The following is a 20,543-nucleotide window of genomic DNA, read 5'->3' as shown; positions in this document are numbered from 1 at the left end:
ATCCCAGGGACACCCCGATCCGGCAGGGTCCTGGCTGTGCGACACGCGAGGTGGCCCCGGATTTGGGAACGCGATGCCCGGGCTGGCCTCAAGGTGGCAGTGGCCACCCTTGTCCTCAGGATTGCCCCGCAGGGCCGGGGGCAGCGGAACAGCGCCGCGGGCTGGGGGCACTGCGGGACCCCGGCACCCAGCGGGCAGGGAGGCTGTCCTGGGCGGGCGAGGGGCCACGGGCACCAGGGATGGGGGCTCTGATCCCCGTGGCTGAAGGACTGTGGTCCCCAAGCAGAAGGACAAAACCCGTGGGTGGGGGACTATGGACCTTGTGGTTGAGTGACCACGGTCCCTATGTGTGGAGAGATGCGGTCGCCATGGGCGGGGGGACACGGTGCCGATGGATGAAGCCAAGCCCTGATGGTTAAGGGGCCGTGATGCTCCTGAGGAAAAGGCTGTGACTCCATAGGAGATGGCACCATGCCCCATATCCGGGGGCTTCAGGTGGCCCAAAGCCTGCGAGGGCACCAGAGGGATGGCAGCGCAGTGGGGCTGAGCCCTGCGGCAGCTCCTGCCTCCGCCTCCGCCCGCCTCCAGCCCTGCCTTCCCTGGGCACTTTGCTCCCGGCCGCGGGAAGCGGGAGCGGGCACATTCGGCACGGCAGGGCACGGCCAGGGCCACCCGCAGCCCCCCGGCATGGCCCGGTCCCGCGTGGGGAACAGGCTCTCCCCGTGGGGGCCCCACTCCTGAGAGCCACCCAGGTCTGCAGGTGAGCTGGGGCAGCCCGTGTTTGGTGACAGCCGGGACAGCCCCGCCATGGTCACGCAGTCCCAGCTGGGCTCGGGGGACAAGGGGGAGAGGCGGGATCTGCAGGGCTGGGTGGGTGCAGGGTGGGGGTCAGCCAGTTCTCACCTGCCCTCCTCAATCCCCAGTTCTCTGTACATCCTCCTCTTTAACATGCTACCTCCTTCCTCTGTCACTGAGGACCTTTAGCCTTCCTAGTGTAGCCCCCTCCTCTCCTTCATCCTCCTCTCCATCCCCCAAATCTCCATCTCCTCATGGGTTGAAGCTGCCCTAGTGCTGCCGTGGCTCAGCCTGACACCTTAGGCACCTGCCCATTCCCAGCAAGGTGGGGGACAGGGACAGCCCAGCAAGGGTGGAAGAGAACCCTCACCCCCACCCTGCCCAGGGTCACCTCGGGGCAGGGGATGGGGTGGACAGCAAGGGAAACACCCGACCCCACTGATGTCCCTGGGGAGGTGTCCCAGCAGAGCGTGCCTTGGCTGCTCTTCCAGGCCAAGGAAAGGATTGGAATTAGGTCACATCCCCTTGTGCCAGAGCTTTGGCTGCACCAACCACGTGGCGATTAGGGACAAGGGTCCTTCTGCAGGATGTTTTGCATAATTTCTCCTTGTTTTGCAATTTCCAAGGGCTTAGGCGAAGAGAAATGCCCTGTTTTTCCCATGTTCCAGCAGCAGCCAGTCCCAGGCTCACCCATCCCTTGGCAAATGCTCTAAAATCCACTCTCACCTCCCCTGTCTGAACTTCTGCCTGCTGCTCCATGATCCCAAATGCCACAATTCCTATTCTGTCCCACCAGCAGGATCTTGGCTCCAGGGCAGAGTCTGCTCTGGTGTTGTCCCATTTCTTCATTTTACTGGAGCCCTTCATGAATCTCCAGGGCTGGGGGAGCCCTCAGATCCCACCAGGACTGGTGCTGCCAGTGGGGCCAAAGGACAGCTCTGGCTGGGCACATCTGCAGGACCAGGAGCCAGGGAAAAGCTGCCAAGGGTATCATGTGCCCTCAATGTGTGGCCTATGGCTGGCCAGTGCCCCTTCCCACTGGCCTATGGATATTGCTGCATTTTCCAGGATCTCCTGCTGCTTCCTGGGGAAAACCAGGGGCCCACTTCATAAACACCATCCCTGGGGGATGTGCCTGCTGTGGGCAAGGGATTCTGCATTCCTTGTATATCCACAAAATGGGCAGAACTAGAGCATCACCTCTTCCTGCAGCAACTTCCGTCTCATTTCCCTGCTCCCAGTCCTTCCCCTGCAGTGCCTCCATCTCCTGCTCCAACCATCAGTCCCAACTCTTGGCTCGCACCTCCATCTCTCCTCAAAAGCCCAGGGCCAAGGGTAGTTTTGCCGGGAATGTCAGCAAAGAATAAGAGTGGGGCTGGTGGTGATATGTCTTCAGGCTAGACTGATGTGATTCAGTAATTTCAATCACTGATTTTGGTCATGACAAAGATAAGGAAGCAAGAAACCTGTTAAGATATAATTTGCCAAATGCCATCTTCTTCTGCATTTCTGTATTTTGGTGGTTATCCTCAAAGGAATGTGCTTGGGAATGGTTAAATCCCACTGCTGACTGTGCTCAGGCACAGTCCACAGCTGCTGAGGATATTTCCTCATGCATTTTTCACACTTGATTATTAACTTCTATTTGCTGTCTTCTCCATATCTTAATTGGTTGGTGACCTGTGTCATGGACACTGATTTTGGGCAATGAACCTGCAGCTCTGCTCTGGTCAGGCTCAAGACTTTGTGTTTCTTTGCACTCAGAGGTTGGAAGAGGAAACTAAATCTCCTGGTCCCTCATGTCCTCAGCATCTTGGGGACATGTGGCTGCCAGGCCAGGACCACCACTGGCACCTCGCTTGCAAGCTCAGGTTTTCCTATTGCCTGTTTTCCCTCCTGGCTCTGGGAAAACAAACCAAGTTCTCCCCACTGTTAATGTTTGATCAGGACCTGCCTGTTGCTCTCTGAACTCATCCCTGCAATAAAGGCGGGAGCTGTGGCAGGCCAGGAGCCACAAGGTGCTGGATGTGGGCCTGGAGCTCAGCCCACAGTTCAAACAGAGCCCCAGGAGGATGGCTGGAGGGGCCCCTGCTGTCCCGTCTGCCTGCTGAATCATTTATGAACATCTCTGTCAACTTCAGGTGTCTCTCCAGGCAGGGTGTGGCAGGGATGATCCCACAGATCCACCCTATGGGGTATTCCTGCTGGGAGAAGCTGGCACATCCTCTGAGCAAAGGGAAACAGGAGGGGGATGATGAGGGAGCCAAGGGATGAAGTTGCCTTGAGAGGATGTGTCCTTCCACCTTGTAGCACCAGCTCCAGCTCCACGCATCCCTGAGCCCTCCCCTGCCCTGGTGCCCATCACCTCCTGGGAGAGCTCTAGACAAAAGGAACAGGAGATACTCCAGCATTCCCTCCATAAATCCAGTTTTGGCTACACCCTCATCTCCACCAGCAGCTCCTGCTCTCAGGTTGCTCACCCAAGCATCCATCCTCTGTTGGAGGAATTTTTTCACCAGGGATGGTGGAGGGTGTGGAGGGGTCAAGGCCCTCAGTGGTCCTTTGCTGGACATCACGGTGGTGGCAAATCCCCCCTTTTCCCTTGAGAAGAGAGTTCTGATCTTTGACAGCTCATCCTCATGCCGACTCCTGGGAGTTCACATATCCCAGCCTTTGATCCTGGTGCAGAGGGAACGTCCTGTCTGCCTTGTGAACTCACTCTGCCTTGAGCTGGGATTTAGCTCCAGCTCCTCTCCACAGGGCTCAGCTCATCCCTTCCCTAGGGACAACACCCGGCAGCCAGCGGCTCCTCGCTGTCCAGGGACACTCTCTCCCAAAGGCTCATTTAACAGTCCCCCCAGGATTCCTCTGGGCCGCAACATTCCCCCAGACAAGCCTTTCTTCTCCTCCCGCCTTTCTTCTCCCAAGGAGCCCTCCGGGAGCAGCGGCATTGTCAGGATGGTGCCAATTATGCCGAGGCAGCTTCCAAGAGGCTGCGCTGGCCCCGGCCGGGGGCTGCTGGTGCTCATCAAGGTCTCATTGTTCGGCGGCCGTGGGGCTGTGCCCGGCGGGGCCGGAGAGGGGCTCTGTGTCCCCAGCACGGGCCTCTGTGTCCCCAGCCCACTCCCAGCTCTGTGCTGGCTCCAAGGGGGTGATTAATGGGTGATTAATGGGTGTCAGCGCAAGGGTTGAGAGGGGACGCTTTGCCGAGCCCACTTCAAGTTGAGAGAAACCAGAGAACCATCAAAGTGGCCGGAGCTCCTGGAGGGGGAGAAAATCTGGCAGCTTTGGCTCCCTTCCACACTTTGTGCCTGACAGTGGTCGGGATCAGTGACTAGTGCGCTTTTATGAACTGCTCCCTAGGTCTGGCTGGCACAACATGGCCACTCCAGTGAGGATGTTCCCAGTTTCCTTGTGGACACCGACACCAGCTCCCTGGCCAGGAGGGAACACCACAGCAGCACCCGAGGCAAAGTGTGTCTTCAACGAAGAGTTCAAGTTCATCCTGCTACCCGTCTCCTACAGCATCGTCTTCGTGGTGGGGCTGCCCCTCAACTCCTGGGCCCTGTGGATTTTCATCTCCAGGATGAGGCCTTGGAACGCCACCACCACCTACATGGTCAACCTGGCCCTCTCGGACATGCTCTACGTCCTGTCCCTTCCCACCCTGGTCTATTATTACGCCGACCGCAATAATTGGCCCTTCGGGACAGGGCTTTGCAAGATTGTGCGCTTCCTCTTCTACGCCAACCTTTACAGCAGCATCCTCTTCCTCACCTGCATCAGTGTGCACCGCTACATGGGCATCTGCCACCCCATCCGCTCTCTGAAGTGGGTGAAGACCAAGCAGGCCCGCATCATCTGCATGGGCGCCTGGCTCGTGGTCACCATCTGCCTCATCCCCAACCTCATCTTCGTCACCACCAGCTCCAAGGGCAACATCACCCTGTGCCACGACACCACCAAGCCCGAGGAGTTTGACCACTACGTGCACTACAGCTCCTCCGTCATGGCCCTGCTCTTTGGGGTGCCCTTCCTGGTCATCGTCCTGTGCTACTGCCTGATGGCCAAGCGGCTCTGCAAGTCCAGCTTCTCCAGCCCCAGCCTCCGGATGCCCTCCTACAAGAAGCGCTCCATCAAGATGATCATCGTGGTGCTCACCGTGTTCGCCATCTGCTTCGTGCCCTTCCACATCACCCGCACCCTCTACTACACCTCCCGCTACTTCCAGGCCGACTGCCGGACCCTCAACATCATCAACTTCACCTACAAGATCACGAGGCCCCTGGCCAGCATCAACAGCTGCCTGGATCCCATCCTGTACTTCATGGCTGGGGACAAGTACCGGGGGCGGCTGCGCCGTGGGGCTGCCCAGCGCCTCCGGCCCATGCCCACGCTGGATCTGGCGCTGGTGTCACCCTTCACAGAAAATGCCATGGACGGCAGCCACGTGGCCAGTGTCACCCGAGGGACCGGGACTGCACGCAGCGGAGGCGGGTGCTGAGGGGGTTCCGTAGCCTCAGCCCTGGGCTCCAGGAGCTGCAGCCTCTCAGGGATCTGTGCGGGCACTCCCAAGTCTCCAGACCTGAGCTGACCCTGCCCAGCCCTGCGGGACCAAGGTTTGTCCCAGCCTTGCCCTGGGAGGCTGTGGGAGGAGAGTGCTGGTGCTGGTCGGGGCAGGAGAGCCACCGGGCACTTGTGGGAATGGGAAGGACACTGAGGAGGCTCTTTTGGGGCAGCAGGCTGCTGTTCCATCACTGGAACTCTTGGAGACACATGGGGCTGACAAGTCACGAAAGAGAAGGGACACTGGTGCCTCCCTGGGCAGACACAGCTCTTCCAGATGACTCAGTGGTGACATGTGGGGATCAGACTGTACCTGGGGACAGAGCCCATGTTGGGTGGGCTCAGAGATGTCCCTGTCACACTGCTGGCCTTGGCAGAGGGGGAGTGATGTGGCCTGGGGCATTTGCTGCCCATGGCCCCCAATAAAGTCCCTCCCCTCTCTGCACTCAGGATTGTTTCTACTTGCAGCATAAGGAAGAGGGACAAGACAATCACCCTCACCCCAGAGAAAATCCACTGTGACAGGTCTGCAGGGATGAGCCGGAGCTCCAGTGGTGACAGGAAGGTTCTTGGGAATTTCCCTTTATGGGTGTTTGCTCCTCAAATGTTTACTCGGCCCTTTTGTTTGACCAAGTGCCTGTGCAGAGCAGTGCTCTGAGATTGGTATCAGTGCTGTTGACTCTCCCACGCCAGCCTGGCAGGGATGGGACAGGGCTGTCCCCACTTCAAGAGCCCCAGGAGGGGCTGTCCCCATCACTCTCAGCAAGTCCTGCCAGCACATGCCTAAGAAAGGGACACCCAGAGTGTCACTGGGGTGTTATACCCCAGCCACCACAGTAGTCACACACAGCCACGTCCCACAGGAGCTGCACAGAGGAAGGAGAGGGCCCCAGAGATGGCCCATCCCAGCCCCACACCCCTGTCCCACCCAGAGAGACCCTCACTCACCACTGAGCCAAGAGCAGAGAGAGCAGGAGACCTCCCTCCTGAGCCCAGTTAAACCAGTTAAGAGCTGCCCCTCACCTCCCATTATATCTAAGGTGGCCCAGCTGCACCTGGGGGCTGTTTGGCTGCACCTGTGTGGTGCAAGGGGCTCTGCCAAACTGCCCCAGCTGGAGATGGAACTGCTAGGAAGGGGACATACTGGGTGGCAAGGGCACCCACATGGGCAGTGCAGGGGTATCGCCACAGTACTGCCAATCCCAGCCTCTGGAACACACACAAACAGGTGTTGGGAGGTTGCAAATCTGTATTGGGTATGGAGATGGCAGGAAAGGCTCATCTGGGGCCACATGGTCCTGGCTCAGGCCACATCCACAGGTACCCCAGTCCAGGAGTGTCCTCCTTCCACCCCAGGGTGGGTTGTCCCCAAAGGCTGGTCCCACTAGTCATCAGGATGCCACCCCAAAAACCCCATGTCAATCCCTCCTCCCATGACACCCCTCCCTCAGCTTGTGGTGATCTGGTTATCCCATGGGGACCGTGCCCATTGCTGGCCCCAGCCCCACACCAGCCCCTTGCAGGGAACAGCTGTGTCAGTGTCACCCACAGCCCCTCCAAACCCTTTGCAAGGGGGAGCCTTTTCCAATCTTCCCTTTGCTTCCCCCTGTCCTCCCACCTCCCTTCAGGTCGGAGAAACAGAGGGCCAGAGTGGGGACTGTCCCCTGCGTGTCCCCCATGCCAGGCTGGCTGAAATTCCCCCTGCAAGAGCCCTCATGAGCCAGGACGGGGCCGGTGCTGGTGGCACTCAGAGGATGTGCAGCTCGTCTGACTCGGACAGCCCATACTTAGTCTTGTTCTCATTGAAGAGCTTGAGCAGGGCACGGATGTAGAGCTCGTGGTACCGATCCACCAGCTCCCGGCTCGGGTTCTCCACCTTGGGCACCGCCAGCGGCTCCCCCACTGCCGGCAGGGGACGGGGTCAGCGCGGTGGCGACACGCTCGGCTCGCTGGGGACACAACCCTGCACCACCCGCCGGGAGCGTCCCCTTACCCCCCACCCTGGGGACCCGCAGCCCCGCTGCTCACCCACGGTGGTGATGGGCCTGGCGTAGGGCAGGAAGCCGCGGGACCGGCAGGAGGTGAGGCCGCGGCCGTAGAACAGGCAGGGAGCGAAGCCCATCATCTTCTGGAAGCGCCGCTGGATGCTCCTCATCCAGCTGCCCTCCTCAAAGACCACCTGGCGGAACAGGTCGTTCTCCCCAAAGGAGAAGGAGGGGACGAGGAAGGCCCTGAGGAGGGGACACGCTGGGTGGTGACGGGGCGCTGGGGACCGCCGGGACCCGCGGGGGTGGCGGTGCTGGTGACCCACCCGTGCCGCAGGGCCATGCGGACGAAGCCCTTGCGGTTCTTGAGGATGAGCGTGGTGACGCCGGGCCGGCAGGACAGCGACTCGGCCGCGCCGCCGATGACGATGGCCACCGCGTTGCCGGTGCCTTTCTGGGACAGCAGGTACCCGATGGCGCGGCGGGTCACCGGGAACAGCCCTGCGGCGGGACGGAGCATCGGGACTGTGGCACTGCAGTGCCCGGGCACCCGACCGGGACCGCCGAGGGTCCCCCCCGAGCGATGGCACCTGGTGGGACCAGGGCAAGGACAGTGCAAGGGCTCCCTCTGCTGCGGGCAGGGAGCGGGCAGGGGGTGGCAAGGGCGCGGGCAGGGTGCGGTGAGGGCAGGGTGGGGGCAGCGAGGGTGGAGGGTACAGCAGGGCGTAGACAAGGAGCAGGCAAGGCGTAGGAGCCGTACAGACAGGGTGTAGGCGAGGTGCGAGCAAGGTGAAAGTGCAGCTCACTCAGGGTGCGAGGTAAAGCTGTCGCTCAGGCACAATGCAAGCAGAGCGGCATCCCTGCCGTGTTTCCCTCAGAGGGATCAAGGGCCCTCTCGGAGCCCCACCCGAGCCGGGCAGGGCAGGCGCCGCTCACCCCCGCTCATCAGGTACTCCCGAAACACGGGCAGGCGGAAATTCCCGGCCAGCGTGGTGAGGGAGGAACGGATGCCCGGGAACAGCTCCTCGAAGCCCGTGGAGCCCGTGATGAAGTTGCAGAAGGCGCCGACGCAGAGGATGCCGTGGGGATGCGAGCCGATGATGTAGTTGTGGCTGGGGGACAGGTCGTGTGTCTTCACCAGCTGCGGGGACAAAAGGAGTCACGGGAACGTGACGGTGGCACCTCCTTTTGGATGGTCTCACCCCGTCTCGGCGCCGTACCTTCACCGGGAAATAATCCCGAAAGTGCTTCCACACGGTCCATCGCCGCAGGCACGGGAGCCTCCTGCCTCCTGCAAAGCCGGGAGGGGCCCCAGGAGATGACAGCCAGCCCAGCCCAGCCCAGCCCAGCCCAGCGCAGCGGGCCGCAGGATCCAAGGGAAAAGCTTCCCGCGGACCCGCTGCATCCCGCTTCCCACCGTGGTGCTGATGATGGGGGGAGCGGAGGGAAGGGGCAGGGGGCATGTAGAGCTCCCCATATTCTGGGAGAGACATGGAGAAAGGGGTACCCCACTCCCATTCTGCTGCAAGAATGGAGGAAGCAGTGACACGGCAAGCACACCTTTCTCCGGCGTGTCCCAGTCGAAGATGATCCAGGCCAGGTAGAGCACGGGGATGAGCCAGAGGCTGGTGAACAGCAGGTAGATGAGCAGTACGAGGCTGACAATTCCTGCGGGAGCGGGGCAGGAGGTGAGCGGCTTTGTGGCCCTCTCGGGATCCCCCGCAGCCCCCTACTCACTCACCCAGCAGCAGGAAGCTGAGCACCCACTGCAGCACGGCCAGGAGCTGGAGCACGGAGCCGACGTCGCGCTGCGAGGGCCAGGGGATGGCCAGCAGCGTCCTCAGGGCAGTCTGGATGCTGGCCCGGCTGCCTGCAGAGAGGGGGACGCGGCCCCCGCCCAAAACAACACGGCTGGTGTGTGGGTGGGGTCACCAGACTACCGGGGGACACCCAGGGACACCGGCAGGAGGTGGGATAGCAAGGATGGGCAGCTGAGGGAGGAGGGAAGGGATGGGATGGGATGGGATGGGATGGGATGGGATGGGATGGGATGGGATGGGATGGGATGGGATGGGATGGGATGGGATGGGATGGGATGGGATGGGATGGGATGGGATGGGATGGGATGGGAGTGTAGTACAGAGGGGGCTCATCTCCAGGGAGCTCTGGACCATGTCAGAGGTGGCCCTGGGCAATCAGGGCTGTCCCCAGAGCAGGGAGCACCAAGTCCAAAAGCTCTGTGCACCAGCAGGGCCAAGAGCAGCGGCACATCCCACTCGCTCCATGTGCCATTCCGTGCCCTCCTTGGCAGGCTCAGGCTCAGGCTCACAGGGGATTTGGGGACTTCTCAGCTGGCACAGCAGGGAGGCACCAGCCCCAGCAAGTGCCAAGGCCAGCAGCAAGACCGAGCCAGGGTGGCTGGGGGTGGCTCTCCCACTCTGTCCCACGCCTCTGGCAGCGCGGCCACTCCACTCCCCCTGCCACCCCTTCCCTCCAGCCGATCCTGGTGAACCATTAACCTCCCCGGGCTGGAAGCCAGGATCCAAACTCCAAGCCTGGTCCCATCCCTGCTCCCCAAAACAGGCCTGAGGCACCAGCCCTGCCACTGTAGTGCTCCTAGCCAAAGTTCCCCATGCTTAGACCACCCCAGAGAGCCACCCCAGCATCACAAAGCCTTGTTTCCTTGGGAAAACATTCCCAAATCTGCATGTTGGCCAGAGAGACCATCAGGGGGACACAGGACCAGTCCTGTCCATGTGGCTCCCCAAGCCAGGAATGCCCGAGTCAGAAGAGGGCCACCAACCCCTGGTTCAGTTCTTCCCAGCTCAATCCAAACCAGGAATGGGACAAGAAAAATAAATAAAACACTGAAGCCATCTCTGGCCTGTGGGGGATCCCATGGGGGATTTTTCCAGTGGAGAATTTTTGTCCTTTTCTCCCATGCAGCATGCTAAGCTCTGAGTAATCCCTTCCACCCACCACACATCCCCAAAATCCCAGCCACCTGCAGAACCCAGACCCTTCTTTTTCCCAGGGAAGACACAGAGCTCTTCCCAGCTAACTTGTGCCCACCAAACAGTTGCTTTTTAACATCCTTTTCCTAGCTCCTGTTCCAAAAGCCCCGTCAATGTCCACACCACAGACACAGAGAACCCCCCAGGGCTCTGCTGTCAGCCCCATCCACAGCACTAGGAGCCTTTCCAAAGCCAACATTTGGCATTTGCAGGAGCATCTTGTGTGTAACATTCCCAAAATTTCATCCCTGTGAAGCAACTGTGCTTTTTCCTGTGGAGTTATCCTCAAATCGCTCCCAACACCCCCTTTTTCTCCTCAGCACTCCCAAGCAAGCAGACAACAGTGACAACCACCAGCTCCTCACATTGCTGGAGAACCAGGAACCATCCCAACCCATTTTGGGAATGTCTTACCACTGAGATTCTGGGAGCAGGCTGCTATGATGGTTTTCATGGTGGCAGGAGCTCCGTGGTGCCGTGGGTGGAAAGGTGAGTTTGGCAATCACAGGGCGCCGGGCTGTGTGTCCAGAGGCGTGTGTGACCAGGTGACCAGAGGGACACCAGCCCTGCTGAGGGGAGGGGACCTGCTCCAGCTGGGATTAGGAACATGGAGAGGAGCTGGTGGTCCTGGAAGGGTCACACAGAGGGTGGGGCACTGTGGCTGTGCTGGGAGGTTGCTGCCTCTTGCAAAGTCCCTGCTGTCGGTGCTGGTAGGGGCTGAATTCCTCTGGGAATGGTTCTTGCTGCATTCCCCTGGGAATGGTAGCGTCCACGCTGGGGGAATGTCACAAACACTGCCGTGTGACATCCCCAGAGCCACACAAAAATATCATCCTGAAGCTCCACAGCCACCAGACAATTCCTGCTGCTCCCAGCCCCAGGATGGGCACTCTGCCTCCAGCCCAGGGAGCCTGGAGAGCTGTCTGGAAAGGATTGAGGGGGAAAATGACAAAAAAGGGAAATAGGAGCAGCAGGGAGTCAAGCACTGAGGTGGGGCCTCAGGCCAACAGCCCAAGAACAGTGAGAATCCACAGGGAATATATGCCTGAAGCCACTCCTCAGGATCCAGCTGTACAGACGTGCTCCTAGGAAGTGTTGGCTAACATCAGTATAGGAAAGAGATAAACACACCTGCAGGATTGTGGTGGCAGTTAGAGACGTTTCCTGGGAGATTTGGAACCCGTAAATCCCTCCTGTGAATTGTAGGGACTCAGAACCTGTGAGAGAGAACCACAGATCCTGCAGGCTTCCTGGGTGTGGATCAGTTCTGAGGACAGGGATTGCTGCACGGAAAACATCACAACTCCTGCAGCCCAGCTGTGCCCAAATCCTGCTAATAGAAAGAAAAAACACCAAACTTCTACAGAATCCCACTGTCCCAGGGTAAGGAAGCATCATGCAGGTGACACTGCTCCAAGTGACACAAAGTGCCAGCCATGCTTTGCTTTTCCATCCCAGTATTTTAGCAGGTTTGGAACAAGTCCCTCCACTGCTACCAGCCCTCACTGGGCACTTCCAGAGGTTCCAGCTGTGATTCCTCACCTTCCTGCACACACCTGCTCTGTGCTAGCTCAGTGCCAGGTGCGTCCTCTTCTTTGTCACTCAGGAATGGTACCAAAGGGATTCAGAGTCTTCCCCCTCTCAGGGATTGTTCTAGAGGGTTTCTAAGCACACTGACTAATATGTCTTAGAATATAGCACCATATGTCCCAGTTCTGTCCCTTGTGGGCTCCATGAGAGCATCCAGGGTTCACCCCCGTGGAAAAGCCCAGGATGAAGAGAACTTCACAGCAAGAATCAGGCAGCACAAAGAGAGTTTATTTTGCTTAAAATAGAGAGGAAAAAATAAATATATCCACCCACAATACAAAGAGCAGTTTTCAAATTCATGGAGCTCCCCTTGGAGGCTGCCTCCACCTGGGAGGGCAGAGGGAGCCTGACCCTCATGGAGCTGCCCCTCAGAGTTCTGGGGCACCCCCTAAACATGACCAGTGTCCCCAGTCTGGTGTTCACGGAATGCGAACCAAAGCAAGGGGCCATGTGTCCTCCTGCCATCCTGTCCCCTGCTCATCCAAGGAATTCCCGGATGCTCCACCTATGTACACTGTATTCCCTCCTCCCTCTCCAGGCTGTTCTCCCAGGATCTCCAGGCCCTGCTGGCAGCCAGAGCATCAGCCCATGTTGTGCCTGTTGCCATAGCCCCGGGGGTGTGTGTCCTTCCAGTCGTCCCAGTCCCGAGCTTTCCGAAGAGCTTCCTCATCCTCCTCCTCCTCCTCTGTCTTCTGCTGCTGCTTCTGCAACTCCTCATCACTTTTACCTGCTGGAGGAGAGGGACAGGGAGAAGATCCAGGTTCTCCAAAGCCCTGCTGGGAGCTGGGCTTGCCAGACAGCAGGAGTGAGAACCTGGGGATGGACTGGGTTGGAAGGGACCTTAAAGCCCACCCAATGCCACCTTCTGCTGTCCCAGGTTGTTCCAGCACCATCCAACCTGGCCTTGGGACCTTAAAGCCCACCCAGTGCCACCTTCTGCTGTCCCAGGTTGCTCCAGCCCCGTCCAACCTGGCCTTGGATAGGCCAAGCACAGTCTAACCCAGTTGTGTCCCTAATAAAGCTTGGATTACTCCATAGTCAGGGCTGTTCCATACCCTGCACACACTTCCCTCTTCACCCACCCCCCTCAAGAGGCTTCTCAAATCCCCTGCTCCCATCCCTGTTCCATACCTGGAACCCTCTGTGGGGTGGACACAATCCCCTGCTTCCGGCGTTGCTCATACCAGTCGTCCACAGTCATGGTGGGCAGCCCGGGATAGCCAGCTCCAAACACCCTGCAGGGGGACAAAACCAGCCAAAACCAGGCAGTGAAATCCTCTGGGATGAGCAGGAACACAGGCAAGAGGCACAGGGCTGTTCCATGATCCAATCTCCAATATCCAAGGATATCACAAGGTGGGCTTGAGGAAGGCTTTGAGGTGACCCAGTTGTAGCCTTCCAGTGCCCAAGGGAAAGATGGAGGGGGCCTGGAGTGGCTGGATACAGGGAATGGCTTCCCACTGCCAGAGGACAGGGTTAGATGGGATACTGGGAAGGAATTCTCCCCTGTGAGGGGGGGCAGGCCCTGGCACAGGGTGCCCAGAGAAGCTGTGGCTGCCCCTGGATCCCTGGAAGTGTCCAAGGCCAGGTTGGACAGGGCTTGGAGCACCCTGGGATAGGGGAAGGTAGCCCCAGGACACCCCTGGGAACTGAAGCTGATACATGGAAAACTCAGCATAAATCACGCCCCAGGCATGATAGGAAATCCGTTTTTTATCCCATTCTGTGCTTTAGGTGCCAAAATTCCTGCACAGGTTTCAGGGGGCCACAAACCCAAGTGCACTGGATTTCTTCACTTGAAGGAATATTTTAGGCTTGACATGAGAGCACTGCCCCAAAGTGTAGTTGGATCATCCCAATCCATACCTGGCTTGAGCAGCATCCCGGGTGAGGATGAAGGGTTTCATTGGAGTTCTGGCAGGCCGGGAAGGGCCACGGGGACCTGCTGGAGCCTGGGGATGCAAACAACAGTCACCAGGGAATTGAGGGGACGAGAATTCCCCCTCTGCTTCCCATCCTGAAGTTATTAAAGGCCTTGTAGAGGAGAAACACCTCAGCTGTCAGAGCAACGCCACAGGATGGAGAATCCAGGCCTGAATTTGGTTTAAATCAGGAATTCCAACTGTGCCTGTACCGGAATCACTTCCTGCGCCTCTGTGCCACCTGCTGGGGTCAGAGCAGAGCTGCCAGAGCTGAGCTCAGAGCAAAGCAGGAGATGTTTTTTATTGTTCCAGTGGAACATTCTGAGCCCATCATTCCAGGGCATCTCCAGGACACCTCGGAGGAGCTGAGTCCTACAGTGCTAAAAAATGACCCCCCACAGCCAGGAGGCTGTGCCAGCACACCAGGAGCTGCTGTTCCCAGCAGACATCCCAGCTCACAGAAATCCTGGACACAATGCTCTGCATAGGGATTGCAGGTCTGTGGGAATGTTCTATCATTCCAAATGGGCTGATAACACCCGGATGGGACATGCTGCAGAAAACACAAGGGTCTTGACAGAAACCATAAGGCTCTTATTTTAATTTCCAAATCCAGTTGTTCTTCAGAATTGGGGATCTGCAAAAAAGCCTTTGCCCAGCCCAGTTCAGCTCTGATATCCCAAGCTCCAGCATTCCACAGGCTGGGATTGTGGGGAACGTGTGGCAGCAGAGCCCAACCCAAAGCTCAGAATTCAGAATGAATGAAACCCCATCAGCTCATGCTGTGACTGAGCTCAGTTCCAACTGGGGAGTCACTGATTAAAACTCTGCTGCTGAATTCCTCTGGGATTCATCCCCCCATGCCCATCCCACAGCACCTGCATCCCTCACCTGCCTGGCTGCATCCCTGCTCCTCAGGATCACCAGCTCCTGGTCGATGCTCTCAATCTCCTCCAGGCTGGTGCCGATCCATTTCTGGATCTGGAGGGTGTAAAATTCCCGGATCTGATCCTCATCTGCTGTTCCACTCTCCACGGAGCTACTCATGGAGGCCAATTTGTTTTCCAGCTCCTTCTTCTGTTTGTACCTAGCTCAAACACAGCACAATCAGATCACTGAATCATTTTTTGCAGCCCAGCCCTGGTGCCTTTACCACCTTTTCTAAGGGGATCAACCAAATTTAATGGAAGTTCCACTGATTCCTGTTGGAATTTCAGCCTCTCCTATCTGTTAAAAGCAGCTGTAAAATGACATTTAATTCAGAGGGGCCTCAGTGATTTTATTCTTCTCCTAAACACTGATGAACCTTTGGAAACTGAAGCCTTCCTGGTAAAATAAGGCAAGACTGGAAACATCAGTCTCCTGGAAAAAAGCAGAACTGAGAAAAACAATGGAATGGCTGATTTGAGCTGATTCCATGTCACACAAATGTTTTTCCAACTTCTGTCTCAGGTGGCTTTTGTGTGTGCAGGCTTTTTTAAAATATAATTTTGGCTTTTTGGACTTTTTGACCTATTCAGGAATTAATTATTACAGGGAAGAACTCCCTATATAATAAACTTCCAGGGCAAATTTATTTTTATGTTTTCAGGAATTCGTTATTAAAGGGGAAACTACTCACATAAAACACTGCCAAACTAAATCCTTGTGTCCTCCTTCCCTCACTTATTGTCACCTGAAGAATGAACAGTAATAGCAAAGAAACCTTTGAGAGCTGAGAGGACAAGGAGCATAAAATAATTATTCTAAAAAAGAAACCCTTTCCAATTAGAATATAAATTGTATATTTTCTATGTTTTTCTACACAATTTAACCAAGTCCAGCCTAGCTTGGACCTTTCAGTGATGCCACAATGAGCAACTTGGTAGCCAAAATCCCAACCAGAGCACCAAAGGCACCAGCCACCTTTTTTCAAGCTCTAATGAACCCACTGGTAGGAAACTTTCAGTTTGGAAGTTTTTATGCTACCAGCAGTGATTAAAGAACTAAATGTAAGTTTAATTATGAAAGATTAGAGAGGTTGTAGTAAGTTTTTGAGCAGTTTTTCCTCAGAAACCAGAGACTGGAGACACAAACGCCCCTCCCAAGCCCTACCCATTAAACAGTGAGCCACAACTCTTAAAATAAGCATTTTATGACCAAATTATTCCAATGTCCAGGGAAGCTCTTCCCTGTCCAACCCTGCACTGCCTCAGGTTCCTGCTCCTCCCACAGTAATTCCCAAAGCCCTTCCCACAGCACAGAGCCCACCTTTCAATTTTGGCCGTCCTGCTCATGGCCATGGCCACCAGATTGGGCTGGGTAGGGTCCTGGGGGACCGAGGGGCTCTCGGCTTTCTCCTCTCCGGCAGTGCCTGGGGGTAGCTGGAAAGATCCCAGCCCATAGTTCCTGCAGAGCTTGAGGAAGCGCAGGAAATGCTCCCGGGCACTCTCCAGGTGCTCCCTTCTCCTGCTCAGATCCACCTGCTTCAGCGTGAGGCCTCCCAGCAGCGCCGGCAGCAGCATGAATTTCAGGTCGGCTGAGGCGATTTCCTCCAGCTCCTCGTTTTCACTGCGAGGGAGAGAGCAGGGAGTCCGGAATTGAGATGGGAAAGGGGTTGGAGTCATCCTGTAAGGGGCGGCTGAGGGAGCTGCGGATGCTCACCCTGGAGAAAAGGAGGCTCGGGGGGGACCTTGTGGCCCTGCACAGCTCCCTGACAGGAGGGGACAGCCGGGGAATCGGGCTCTGCTCCCAGGGAACAGGGACAGGAGGAGAGGGAACGGCCTCAGGCCGGACCAGGATGGCACATCAGAAGGAATTTCTTCATGGAAAGGGTGCTCATGCCTGGGAAGGGGCTGCCCGGAGAGCTGGTGGAGTCTCCACCCCTGGAGGTGTCCAAGGAACGCCCAGCCGTGGCACTCGGTGCTCTGGGCTGATGACAATCACTGATCGGTCACAGGCTGGACTCGATGGCCTAGGAGATCTTGTTCAACCTCAGTGATTCTGGGATTCTGTCCCGCTCCCGTCCCACCTCTGCCCTGCCCGGGGACCCTCCCTGTCCCCTCAGACGCGTCCCCTGCGCTGACCTGAACAGCTCCAGCTGCGCCACCATGGCCGCCGCCCGCTGCAGCGCGTCCAGCCCCTGCCGCACCTTGTCCTGCACGGCCGGGGCTCCCGAGGAGGGCTCGGTGCTGGACTCCAGCTCATCCCACAGCCGCTGCCCCAACGCCAGCAGCTCCGGCAGCCGGGGGCCGCCCGCGCCCGCCTCCGCCATCATGGGCCGGGAACGGCGCCGTCCCCACTTCCGGCGCGGTTCGGTGCGACCGTACCCATCTCGGCCGCCATCTTGGGGAGGTCATTTCCATAGCCACAACGTAGGGCGACACCCTGGGGAGGTCACGGCTGTAGTACGGCGGGCGCCATCTTGGGGAGGGCACAGATACAGCCGGGGCGCGGGTGCCTCCATGCTGGTGAGGGCAGGCTGAGGGGAGCGGCCCCGGTGGGTGCCGTGATGGCCCCGTGCTCGCCCCGCGGCCCTGGAGCCCCCCGGGACCCCCGAGGCGGGCGGGCACCGCGGGCTGGAGCGGCTCGACGCGGCCGGGGGCGCTCAGAGACCTCCAGTGCCTTCACACTTTTCCCTGCTAGGTCCTGCCTGGCGCACCGGCCCGCAGGGGTCCTGGCAGGGAGCGCTGAGATGCAGTCTGGGAAAGTGGAAAAAAATGTGGACAATTAGATAAATTGGCAGAAAACATCCGTTTTCCCGCTGTACAAAAGGGGTGCACAGTGGAGATCCTTGATAGCGCAGTACTGTATGTCAATAATATAAATTTATTTGTTTAAGCACAGCACCTTCCTATTCTTCTCTATTTTTTCTACAGTACAAGTGGGACATGCGAACTTTCTCTCTCTTTTTTTTTTTCCCTTTCATTTGTTTTGTTCCTAAAATCTCTAAAAATCAACCAGGCATCAGACAGGTTAGGGTTAAATCTGTGCTTTTAGGAGCAGGTTATTTCCCTTAGAAATATAGGTGATTGACCTGTCTGTGAGCAAAGTATGGATGTAGCAACCACTACTACTGCTCCTTACTCCTGAGTAATTCTAACTCCACCTCTGAGGATGACTCAGTGTATGATTTATTCTGTTTGTTTTCCTCATGCCCCTGTCAGATTGTGCAATGAATTATTAGTCACAGAGCCCAGGAGTGCTGTGAGTCCTCAAAATCTGTCTGGCCCCAGGTTTGCGCTGATGGGAGGATGTCCCAGATATTCCCAGTGGGATGGCAGCCCTGGGGTGGTTCATGGCCACATCAGTGTCTGTCCTGCAGAAGAGGGAGTCCCCAAGGCTCCCATCCTGCTGGAATGGTTGGCCAGTCTGGGAGAAATCAGATCCTTCCCTGTGAGGATGAGGAGGCCCTGGAATGGATTTCCCAGAGAAGCTGTGGCTGCCTCATCCCTGGAAGTGTCCAAGTCCAGCTTGGATGGGGCTTGGAGCAACCTGGCACAGGGGAAGGTGTCAGTGCCCAGGGCAGAGGATGGAACCAGATGGGCTTTAAGGTCCCTTCTACCAAACCATCCAAGAATTCCATGATTCCAAGGGACGGAGAGCTGCTTCCCTCTGAACCCCCTACAGCCCCTGCCAGAACTGAGCTTCCAGCTACACCCAAAATCCCTCAGGCTGCAGCTGGTTCCTCCTCGGATCTTGTGTCTCTTACTCAGCCCTGTTTGTCCCTGTCCCTCAGCTGAAGATCCCCACTCGGACAATCCCTGTTTTTGTTTGTCATCCTTAGAGCACCACGACACTGCTGACCACCCCGGGAATAAAGGAGAACAGAGAGGGAAGGGTTTTTCCTTGTATACAAGCATTTACTCATGTGGTGTGATATACTCATTTACTTGTGGTTGACGGTGATTAGACCAACCACCCCAAAGGTCACAGCAACATCCCCCAGATATTCCCAGCAGCGCTGGTTGGACAGGGCTTGGAGCAACCTGGGCTAGGAGAAGGTTCCCTGCTCACGCCAGGAAGTGGAACTGGATGAGCTTTAAGGTCCCTTCAACCCAAACCATTCCAGGATTCCCTGATTCTGTGAGATGTTGATCCACAGCTGAGCCCTATCCTGGGCTTTCTCCTGCTTCTGGCTCAACTATGTGAGCAGCATAAGGAAAAGCAGGTGCAGGTCCTGATCCACATTCCAGTGGGATCTGCACTCCAGAACTGTGCAGAAGAAATGCCCCAACATATCCGTGAGCAGAGAGTCATCCTTCTTCCAAAAACTTAATTACCAACAGTTTATTGCCCTTGCTCATATTATCCTCCTGGAATGAGTTATGCAGAATCCCTCAATGAACAAGGAAATAAAAGGAAAAATAAATCCATGTTTTAACATATTCCATGAAAAGCACTCGCCTTCCCCCAGACTTTATTGTTTGCACAAATTTGACCAGCAACAAATAACCACGTTCACACCAACGTTACTCTTTTAAAACCCCTGGGGACCAACACAGGGATCATTCCTGCTCCATCCATCCATCCATCCATCCATCCATCCATCCATCCATCCATCCATCCATCCATCCATCCATCCATCCATCCATCCTCAGGCTCTCGGTTCCTGGGGGATGCTCCCAAGCCCTGCAGATCTCACATTCCTGCCAATTCCAGGTGTGGACCCGGATTCCAGCAGCTCCCACTGAGAGGGTTGTCGCGGAGCTGTCACCCCCTGCCAGCCTGACCCTTTGCACTCTCCAGCTAATTCCGGCCCCTTCCTCTTTCCCGCAGGATTCCGGCTGCACTGTGACCCCTCCAGTCTTTTCCCAGCTCTTCCCTGTCGAGCTTGGAGTCAAGGAAGGAGAGGAGGAGTGGGTTCTGCATATTCAGCACTTGGCCCTGCCTTTTCCCAGGCAGAAATTTCAACGGGACCTCTCTAGGAGGGATCCCGACAGTTCCCCTGGGCATTCCTTGCTATTGTGGCTCCTCTCCTCTCCCCCAGGCGATGTGTGTTTGTAGTTACCAAATGCAAATCACATTTCCCACCCTCCTGGCTGGAGTTCTCACTCCAAAAGATCCTTCCTTTTTTTTTTTTTTTTTTTGTTTTCTTTCCCTCTCACCAGCTCGTTTTGCAATGCTAGCAGTCCCTCCCGGTGTCACCTCCCTGTGATCTGGGACGCTCTGGGAAGTGGATGGAGGGAAGGCACTGAAGCAATCCTAATTTCGTACCTGCAGCCCTCCGCACACAGAAACTGCGGCTGTTCTGGCAGCTGAAACTCCTTTTTCGGAGGAATGCCGGGCAATGACCCCTAATTGCATTTTAAAAGGAAAACTCGAGATAGCTTTTGACCTTGGACAGCTGCGGTTTTCCAGGCGCTCTCGGGAGAGAGATGGCAGCAGGCAGAGCCAGTCAATGGCACATTAACAACTGATAACGAGGGTTAACTCACTCCTGGCACTCACCGAGATCGGGCTCAACTTCCAGCCCCTGCATTCTCCCGAGCCACCTCTGATTCCTTCCCTGTTCACACAGAAACCTGGAGCACATTAAGGGGAGGGGATGTTTTACAAGAAAAGCTCATTAATTGATTCCGTGACCCAGCAGAGACCATTAAAAATGATGGAATGGATATGGAAATGAGTAATCGTCCAGCTGGGCTCGGGCTGAGCGCGGCCAACTCCAGTCAATGGGAACCAAAAATAAA

General features: G+C 56.9%; 3 protein-coding genes across 5 annotated transcripts; 1 reads left to right on the top strand and 2 right to left on the bottom strand.

Annotated features, from left to right (window-relative positions):
* Positions 1-4,174: 4,174 nt before the first annotated feature.
* P2RY4 (pyrimidinergic receptor P2Y4) lies at positions 4,175-5,299 on the top strand. The gene has a single exon (XM_062503092.1). It carries the CDS (start codon positions 4,175-4,177, stop codon positions 5,297-5,299), a length of 1,125 nt encoding a protein of 374 aa, XP_062359076.1.
* A 1,740-nt stretch (positions 5,300-7,039) lies between these two features.
* LOC134050029 (diacylglycerol O-acyltransferase 2-like) lies at positions 7,040-10,814 on the bottom strand. Its single transcript, XM_062502838.1, has 8 exons — positions 10,775-10,814; positions 9,088-9,216; positions 8,907-9,014; positions 8,567-8,637; positions 8,283-8,487; positions 7,673-7,847; positions 7,390-7,592; positions 7,040-7,263 (listed from the first exon to the last, which is right to left on the bottom strand). The coding sequence occupies exons 1-8, from the start codon at positions 10,812-10,814 to the stop codon at positions 7,109-7,111; spliced, it is 1,086 nt and encodes a 361-aa protein (XP_062358822.1). The 3' UTR covers positions 7,040-7,108.
* A 1,343-nt stretch (positions 10,815-12,157) lies between these two features.
* IGBP1 (immunoglobulin binding protein 1) lies at positions 12,158-17,128 on the bottom strand. 3 transcript variants are annotated; one of them, XM_062502837.1, is made up of 7 exons: positions 16,938-17,125; positions 16,123-16,422; positions 14,764-14,959; positions 13,817-13,902; positions 13,105-13,185; positions 12,752-12,774; positions 12,158-12,677 (listed from the first exon to the last, which is right to left on the bottom strand). In XM_062502837.1, the coding sequence occupies exons 1-7, from the start codon at positions 17,123-17,125 to the stop codon at positions 12,532-12,534; spliced, it is 1,020 nt and encodes a 339-aa protein (XP_062358821.1). In that variant the 3' UTR covers positions 12,158-12,531. The 3 variants fall into 3 exon arrangements, with proteins under 3 accessions (XP_062358821.1, XP_062358819.1, XP_062358820.1); XM_062502835.1 differs by lacking the exon at positions 12,752-12,774 and having other exon boundaries at positions 12,158-12,680; positions 13,082-13,185; positions 16,938-17,128; XM_062502836.1 differs by lacking the exon at positions 12,752-12,774 and having other exon boundaries at positions 13,082-13,185.
* Between the last annotated feature and the right edge of the window lie 3,415 nt (positions 17,129-20,543).

Source organism: Cinclus cinclus, chromosome 15 (genome assembly GCF_963662255.1).
Source record: "Cinclus cinclus chromosome 15, bCinCin1.1, whole genome shotgun sequence".
In the NCBI taxonomy this organism is placed as follows: Eukaryota; Metazoa; Chordata; class Aves; order Passeriformes; family Cinclidae; genus Cinclus; species Cinclus cinclus.
This window is presented reverse-complemented; position numbering and strand designations above follow the sequence as displayed.